This window comes from Sphaeramia orbicularis, chromosome 16 (genome assembly GCF_902148855.1).
Source record: "Sphaeramia orbicularis chromosome 16, fSphaOr1.1, whole genome shotgun sequence".
NCBI lineage: Eukaryota > Metazoa > Chordata > Actinopteri > Kurtiformes > Apogonidae > Sphaeramia > Sphaeramia orbicularis.
Genome location: NC_043972.1, coordinates 2,314,344 through 2,323,707, shown reverse-complemented (window position 1 = coordinate 2,323,707; position 9,364 = coordinate 2,314,344). Strand labels below are relative to the sequence as shown.

The 9,364-nt window shown below is 38.4% G+C and overlaps 1 protein-coding gene across 4 annotated transcripts in view; it reads right to left on the bottom strand.

Annotated features, from left to right (window-relative positions):
• The window catches only part of adgrb1a (adhesion G protein-coupled receptor B1a), a 298,620-nt gene that overhangs the window by 52,214 nt on the left and 237,042 nt on the right, over positions 1–9,364 (bottom strand). For all 4 annotated transcript variants that reach the window (XM_030157687.1, XM_030157689.1, XM_030157686.1 and 1 more), the window contains one exon: positions 3,364–3,467. In XM_030157687.1, the coding sequence (XP_030013547.1) occupies positions 3,364–3,467 (104 nt within the window). The remainder of the gene's footprint in view (positions 1–3,363; positions 3,468–9,364) is intronic.

Sequence of the window (9,364 nt, the reverse complement as noted above, 5' to 3'; positions counted from 1 at the left end):
AAATAATATCCAGTTTCTGTAATAATAGTTCTGAAGTAAAGCAGGAACATAAACAGAAAGGAAAGCAATAGTCATTTCAGAGCTACTTTCATAAAATTGCCTAAAAGAATATCAATGAAAAGTCAGTTACAGTAAAGGTAAGATGCTAAATTGTTAATGCTTTTTAAAAACCCACAAAAATGTTTGACAAAAAAACATTTAGTTTCCACCACTGCATTGTTTTAGATAAATATTCATTTCTTAATTTTAATAGTTTTGTGAATTTCAAAATGCTTGCCTGATATTTAAAGGGATCATATTTAGCTTTTTTAAATGGAATGATACATTTTCAAACATTTCCCTGTGCTCTCCATAAACTGTAAATGCTCTGTTTGGGTCTGAATTCTTCATTCGTTCATCTCCACAGGTCCATCTTCAACCCTATTTCTGACTAATGACACCAGAAAGGTGGTTTGGAGCGCTGGCCCTTTAAATGCAAATGAACCACTTCATGCCCCGCCCCCTCCGGGTTACTGGCTGTGCTGCTCTATCCCATTCAACCAACAGTTGAACATTTTCGGTAATCGGCTCGAAATTTGGACATATTTTCAGTTTTTACTACAACCGCTGCTGCTAAACAATTAAGTCGTACTCAGAGAAATGTTCGTCAGAAGTTTTGACCTTATATGGGCAAACGCCGTAACGTAACTAGTTATAACATGTAACAAATTAAGCAGAAATTGAAACACATTGTAGAAATCCACTTGATTTTTGCCAGAATGAATCTAAAGATATCTTTGCAGCACCTGGAGGGTTCAAATTCAAACTTTATGAACAATAGGGTCCAAATACACAAACAAATGTAGACTAATAAAAGTGGGTTTAGCAAAATATGAGCCCTTTAAGACAAAACTGCATCCAAGTCCTTTAGCTAGACTGTTTATGCTTTTATTACAGTGCAGTTTCTTTTAGCTCTTGTGTATCTTCTAAATTAAAGACATGGTCTGTTATCCTAAGGTCTGCTAACAGGCTACAGGAGCTGGTTTCAGGATGTATTAGCATCCCATCTTTTCTACAAACACAACTCAAAGCAGGAAAAAGAAAGGCTTCACCTGCCAGATGTTGATACACAACATATTTCTGAAGTGAATTTCGGCACCTTATAGTGTTTTTGAGGAAACTTCTAGCTGTCATGTAGGAATATCCTTGTCTCAGCAGCCTTGTAAATGTTTCCATACATAAGGCAGCGAGTCGATAGAGTTGTAAAGTTTGGGAGCGTTCAAAAGCAGATGTATTTTTAACGTTCACAAGAGGAGTCCATAGGATAGATACGCAGCTGGAAAAAACGTTTCATCTGAAGAAATGCCACCATTATCTGCACGTTGTATTTCTCAAGTCGGCTAAAATTTCCTTAGGGGGTCAAATGAGTGTCCGTTTTTGTCCAAAAACAAAAGTTGTCCTAAAGTCATAGAAGTGTGTGTAAATAATGCTAATCCATTTGTGCACAGACTACTGATATTCTCTGACAGTGGAAGCTCTATTTTCATAAATATTGGATTTGGAATAGCACGTGGATGTGAAAACTTTTGCTGGTGGACGGACGTGACATTACCCATGATGCTCTGGTCAGTCCCAGTACTTTATTAGGAATAAACTTCTAGACTTCCTATTGCTAATTGTGCTCTTCTTCATAAATGTTGGTATTGTGGATCTAAAACAATCCCAGCTGACACAAAAACACTAAATGTGTCAGTGGACGGATGTGACATGGTTGTTGTGGATCCCATCATACTGATGCTCTGCAGCCATGTCAGCGTTTACACTAATGATCCCTGTGCAAAAACTAGGAGCACTATTATTTATTGGATAGTTTAGCATCAGACTAAAGAGGATAAAAAAAAATAAATTAATAAAATAAATTAAAAAAAAAAAAAAAAAAAAAAAAAACAAAAATATATATATATATATATATATATATATATATATATATATATATATATATATATATATATAAAATAAAAATATAAAAATGCTTCTTATTGTAAAAGTGTTGATGTAAACAGTGCTGTGTGCCATTCTTCATGTATGTATTGGTGGAACAGAAGCAGGATGGATCAGCACCATACTCCAGATTGAACCTGTACAAATAAAACATGTGATATGGAGGAGAGAATCTGGGAAGAAAAACTGGGGAATCTAAAAGAAGAGAAGATTTGTTTTTCAGAGAAATTCAGTTCAAATAGAACTTGTCCATTTGTGACATGAAAATATAGCATTAATTGTGCTGAAATGGTTCATTTTTGAGCTGAAGACATAGTTCATATGAGCATCAACATGTTGAACAGAACTGAAATCCTGTCCATTTGAACAACTGTCATTTACCAACACAAAGTTCCTTTGGATTCACTGAGACTGATTTAATATGAACACAGACACAAAGAAGAGCTCTGAGCACATTTTAGCTGAAGTACACTGAACAAAAATATAAACGCACCACTTTTGTTTTTGCTCCCATTTTTCATGAGCTGAACTCAAAGATCTAAAACTTTTTCTATGTACACAAAAGGCCTATTTCTCTCAAATATTGTTCATAAATTTGTCTAAATCTGTGTTAGTGAGCACTTCTCCTTTGTCCTTTGCTGAGATAATCCATCCACCTCACAGGTGTGGCAGATCCAGATGCTGATTAGACAGCAGGATTATTGCACAGGTGTGACTTAGGCTGGCCACAATAAAAGGCCACTCTAAAATGTGCAGTTTTTTACTGTATTGGGTGGTCCAGGGGGGTCAGAAAACCAGTCAGTATTTGGTGTGACCACCATTTTCCTCGCACAGTCTTCTTCATGAATTCTCTGAAACAGCTTTGGAGATGGCTTATGGTAGAGAAATGAACATTCAATTCACAGGCAGAAGCTCTGGTGGACATTCCTGAAGTCAGCATGACCAGTGCATATTCCCTCAAAACTTGTGACATCTGTGGTATTGTGCTGTGTGATAAAACTGCACATTTTAGAGTGGCCTTTTATTGTGGCCAGCCTAAGGCACACCTGTGCAATAATCCTGCTGTCTAATCAGCATCTTGATCTGCCACACCTGTGAGGTGGATGGATTATCTCAGCAAAGAAGAAGTGTTCACTAACACAAATTTAGACAGATTTGTGAACAATATTTGAGAGAAATAAACCTTGTGTGTACACAGAAAAAGTTTTAGATCTTTGAGTTCAGCTCATGAAAAATGGGAGCAAAAACAAAAGTGGTGCGTTTATATTTTTGTTCAGTGTACATATGCTGCCAAGTACATTTTAACAGTGCAAGTGTTGGACTGGTGAATCCACCTCCACCTTGTTTTAATCATTCTAATCAACACCAGGTGCTTTAACTCACCTCCACACAGATACGTAGATGATGATGAGCAGCAACAATGTCAGCGAGGATACTCCACAGCCCACGATCAGCGTCACAGAAGGGAGCTGTGTTTTATCCATGTTCTGAAAGAAAAGAAAGGACGGGCATTTCACTCAATATGTTCCAGCCTCTATAAAACATCACACCCCTGTTCAACGTGTCAATAAGCAGCGCAAAAAACAGTAAGAGCTATCGTCCCAAACTATGGGAAGGGAAAGGAGAAAAGTCTGGCAGGTTCTTGAAGATCTGTGCTGAGTACAGACTTTGACAGGAGCTGTCAGCAGATGAATACCAGAGCAGGAAAACTGTGTTTGCTCGATTTGCTCAGAGCTCACCTTCTAACTGGGTCATGTGTGGTTCAAACACAGGGGACTGCATTTTCCTCACCATTACTTCAGTTACGTTTAGGTTTTTTTTTTTTTTTGGGGGGGGGTTAAATTTCCCCAAGTGATGCAGCTCAAGCCTCGAACTTTTAGGATGTCAAACCTGTTCAGCACGACAAAGCACCATTCCTCTCATGTATTTATGAATAGAATGTTATGACTAAACCCCTGCAAAGTCCACACTCACATGGATATTTTTCTCAACAGGTATTTTTTTTCCCTCTGTTTAAAAAAACTCCTTAGTTTTACAAAACATCTCTCTCTACACTATGACACAAAAATAACTCCAAACACATAAATCTTTGTTTCTAATAAACGCTGGACGCTGTGCACCTTCACATAATCTTGGAATCCTCAGATTTAGAGGCTTTTATTTGAGTTTTTCAAGTGTATTCTTTGTATTTCACCACAACACAGGTACATTTATCCATCTCCCAAATGAATCTATGCTCATGGTGATTTATTGCAGATCAAACGCCTAAATGTCGATATATGTGATGTTTCAGGTGCATGTTTATTACTCAAAGCAACAACAGGCATGCACAGATTAAGGTGTGGCAGCATCATTGTGTCAATTCTTCATTTTCTACAAGGAAATACACAAACCGGAGTTTTAAAAATTGCACTTTTATGAATTTGTGGACAAGAAGCCTAAGGGGCCGTTTACATGGCGTCGGATTCAGTCGACTCCGGGAAGATTTCATCACGGATTAGCCTTCTGTTACCATGGAAACGGTGCCTAGAGTGCCTGAATCCGGAAACTTTTGATACCAGGGTCCAGGGTGGAACGTTATCGATACGCTCCGCATTCCAGCTCCGTGTTAACACGAGTCGGAGCGTTCCGGGGTAAAATATGACGTCACCGCATGCGCGTGCAGCCAAGAACCGCCAGTTAACCCACTCTGGGCCAGTTGGTGGCGGTAATGCGCCTCCAAGCTGGTTTGCCAGCCTCTATGACACAATAAAGCTGCAGAAAAAGAAGGAACAACCACAACAAAAATTGCTGGTTTCAGAACAACATACGTGCTGCTAACTGTGCTCAGCTCGTCTGTCCAGACAAAGAAGTCCTGCGTCTTTGTACGACCACTCGCCATTGTTGTTTGTAAATAGTGTTGTCCGGCTCTTTTTCTTCTTCTTCTTCTCCTCATTTAAAGGCTGTCTAAACCGGAAATCGTTTGTGCGCAGGCGCGTGTTTTACCGCCACTGTTTCACTACAGCTCTACATCGCTAGCTGCTGGTCTGGCATGGCCACTACAGCGTATTCAGTAGTCCTCATGGACTCATGTTAACGCAGATCGTTATCATAGCGGCTTCGTCTTAACGCGGAATGATTTTATAACGCAAAGGAGAAATCTTTGCGGAGTGTTGCCGTGTAAACGTACCCTAAATGAAGAGTTCAATACGTGCTGCAAAACTCTGTATCAGTGTGGACACGGCATAAGACTATGATGCACTTATGATGAAACCAATAGTCTTTATAGAATACATGATGTTGCAATGGTATGAAGATTAACGTAGTGCCTTTACAATATTTAAAAACTGTGTTTACGTTGTCTTTTCTATTGTGTGCCTTCTTCTGACAACAGTAGAGAGGTGACAGGTTTATATACGAAGGCCAAAGGGAGGATGTCCACGTAGTCATACAGAAAAAATTATTAGACCATCAAAAGTCCTCAAAAACAATGGTTCTGCAATCCAGTCCTAACTCCTGTGTGTGTCATGTGACTAAAACAGACAGAAAAGAAAACATGGAATGAATAAAAGCACTGTTTTTGTCAGTACAATGACATAGATATTGATGGAAGAACTGAAGTGATTTTGGTTATTACACTGGGTTACAAAAAAATGTTTTTTGCAAGTTATCTAGGTTTTTTCAACTGAATCAGGACCATTTTGCACCGCTAAATCCAAAAATGACATCTGTTTTTCTCAATCAGGTCAGGTTTTTTTTGCTAATTTGATTTTGAAATATTTGATCTTCTCACAAAATATAATCATTAATACCAAAATAAGATTGGTAAGCACACTTTATGAAACTTGTGACTTGATTCCTGTTAGGTACAATGGTGTATTCAGCGCAGATGGAGCAGAATACATCAGGCTTATTTTTGCAAGATCTTCTAGTCGAAGCCATTTCATTCACCTGTAATATTAAAAAAAACATTAATCAGAAATTGGCAAAAGTAAAATCTTCACAACTCGTTTATTGCAAGAAATATGAAAGAATTTTGTATCATATGATGTGAAAATGCCCATAAATGTAAGCAAAAATGTTCAAAAGCCAATATGTAGCATAGTTCAGAAAGTTGACCTGATTGAGCAAAATGAATGTGATTTTTGGATTCAGCACACCAAAATGATCCTAAATCAGCTCAAAAAACTGAAACAATACATTTGTTGTTGACCAGTGTTACCAAGAAAACATGGAAAATGTCTAGATATCAGCTCTGAAATTAAACTACTATGAGCTATTTTTGTTGTTATCATTATATTTGTCCAAACAAATGGACCTTCAGTTGGACCAGGCATTAAAATGAGCAAGAAATTGAAGAAAACAAGTGTGGTCTAATAATTTTTTCTATGACTGTATAATGTAGACTACACAGACCACATGTGAACACCATTTATGCATAAAGGATGCGACTACTCTCTATAAAACCCTGAACACTGTAAAGGCCTTCATTTATTGTAATGCTATGATTGTGCAGCCAAAAAGAAATACAGTAAATTTTGTGATTTTTTAAATAGACTTTTCTCAGCTGTTGAACTGTGACCGCAACAAATCACATTATCCACATTATTTTAATTATGCTTTTATGTTTTTATGTTATATACCTGTTGTGAAGCACATTGAGTCTGCCTTGAATTGAATTAAATTGAATTATGTCAGACTGATATCATGTCAAAATATGGCCGACCTGTTGACAGAGTGGTTCTACTCTAAGAAAAGGAATTATTATAACAGAGTGGACAGACTGCCAATGTATGGAGTAGAATTTCCAAATAGCTAGACCAGGGCTCTGCAACCTTTATTATCAAAAGAGCCATTTTGCCCCCTCTTACGCCAAAAAAAAAAATCGTCAGGAGCCACAAAAAATAACAGAGCTTATAAACTTTTAAAAGTTTTAATCTTTTTTACATTTTATCTGTTACAACCACTGAATACAACAAACAGAAGTGCAGTGTGGAATGGATTCTGGAGTATGATTGCTCTAAAAGTACACAGTAAAAGTATTTCATAGTATTTGTGCAAATAGTATATGAAGTACTAATACCAAAACTACTAAATTCACGAGGTACTCATTGGAAAAAAAAAAATTATTCATCATTGAATTTAGTCTTAGAGCCCATTTCAGATGAAAAAACCAACATTTTTGGAGCTTGGAAGGGATTTTTGAGTATGATTACTTCAAAAGTACACAGTAAAAGTAGTTCATAGTATTTTTGCTAATAGTATTTGAAGTACTAATACCAATTATAAAAAAATCATGAGGTACTTCTTGGAAATCATAATTTTATTCATCATTGAATTTAGTCTTAAAGCCTATTTCAGACGAAAACAAACACTTTTGTAGCTTGGAATGGAATCTGTTGTAGGATTACTTCAAAAGTACACAGTACTTATACTCATTCAGTTGCTCTATGAAAAGTATCGCTATTTATGAAAATTATTCTCTTCAAAACTCAACACTGCCTCCGCAGTCCCCAGTTGTACTGCTCCATATTCTCCTGGAAAATGGACAGAATTATGTGAGTAATATTCAAAGGACAGAACCCTTCGTCCGTATCCGTCTGCGTCTTTAACGTAGAGCAGAAATGAGTCCTTACTTTTGTTGTCTGGAAGGCACATTCGCTCCATGCAGCTCATCTACCGTAATTGTTGAATAAGTAGCGCACAAGAAAAACGCTAGCGGCTGGACTGACCATACAGAGGAGCATCGCGGCTGGCTTGACCGCAGTAAAGGGAGGAGCCACTACAAGGAGGAGGAAGAGCCGCATGTGGCTCCGGAGCCGCAGGTTGCCGACCCCTGGACTAGACTATCAGTATAGTGACTGTGTTAAGTTCAGTGTCATATTAATCTAACAGTAGTCACACTGTAGCTTTGGGCGTGGACACTGCATATGTAAAACCCAAAGTAACAAAGACACTGCATTCATTCTTTTACTGAATAAGCGTTGCAACCCCTTCATACTTACACAACTGAGCCATAAAAGGCCAGAAAATGGTTAAAAAAAATAAATAAATTCTTAAAATTCTTATAATTGCTTTCAAAAAGGCCATTACAAGGAACTGGCTCAAAACTGATGCACCCTGTGAGGAGCAGCGGCTGAAACAGAGGAAATCTACTTTATGCAAAGATTGACTTATTACCTACAGCTCAAGGAATGTATCTTCATAGAGCGCTGGAGAAAATCACTGGACCATAAACAAAACAATGCATAAACAAATGCATAATTACTACTGTCTGTCATTTAAATATTTTGTGCTCAACCAGTGATCCTTAGTTTCTGTGTTTTATTGTCTGTTGATAAAACAAATCACAAACATATGACAGAGGCCAGGAAGATGTCCTCAAATGTTATGTTTTATCTACAACCCAAATATAGCCAATTTGTCACAGAGGAGGAACAAAACCAGAACCAGAAGCAGCTATCACTGAATTCTCCATTTTTTCTCTTCCAAAAGTTGCCGGTTGATTTAATTGTCGACAAATAGTGGATTGATCGTTGCAGCTCCAGTTTCAGCTGTGTGCTTCTCACAGAAACTGGGAAATGTTCCCTTTCAAATGAAGTCTAATCCAGACATTTTGGCCTTACACTTCCATCTGCTACAAGCCCAGCTCTAATGAAAGTTCCATGAAAAGGTTAAAAGATTAATTGCATCCAAATCTCTCCACACCGCTGCTCTGCTGCTGTTCAGAAGTGCTGCAGCTCTCACCAGCATATTCCATGGACGTGCCTGGGTGTGGTCATCACAATGCTATGCAGTGTCTCTGAGCTAACGTGTTCAAATACTGGAAGTAGTTAATAAACGGTGCAGCGGTCTCCATAAAAGAATGTTATGTGGTCCGCCGGATAATAACACACGCAACATAAACACTGGCCTCTCGACTGAGAATCTGATGATTGGACCGGGAACTGGCTGATAGATAGATGATTAGAGTCAGTGAGTACAAGTGGGCAGCCCCAGCTGGCCGACTGTACTGAGGAGTCTGGTAAGTGGAGTTGTAAAGGTTAGAAGGATCACATCACACACCCACGCAGACACACCACAGCACACTGAGCACCGCCTAAAGGAGCTAGGAACTCAACTCCAACTATTTCACTTCTGCTTTGTGTGGAGAGGACGTGAGAAACGCTTCACATAAACAGTCCTAGTGGTATCTATGGCTGTTTTTTCAGGCCTCAGCTGCAGAGCAAGGTGACTTCAAGGTGACTCATCGCACACCGAATAAACGGCTACACATCAAACCAGCAGAAAGACACGCACAAACACACACAGCTGCTAACGTGTGCCAGGCTGACATCACATACAGCAGGTGTACATCACACAGAATGAGTCTTTGCGCCCTTAAAACTGGCAGCTAAACGTTTAT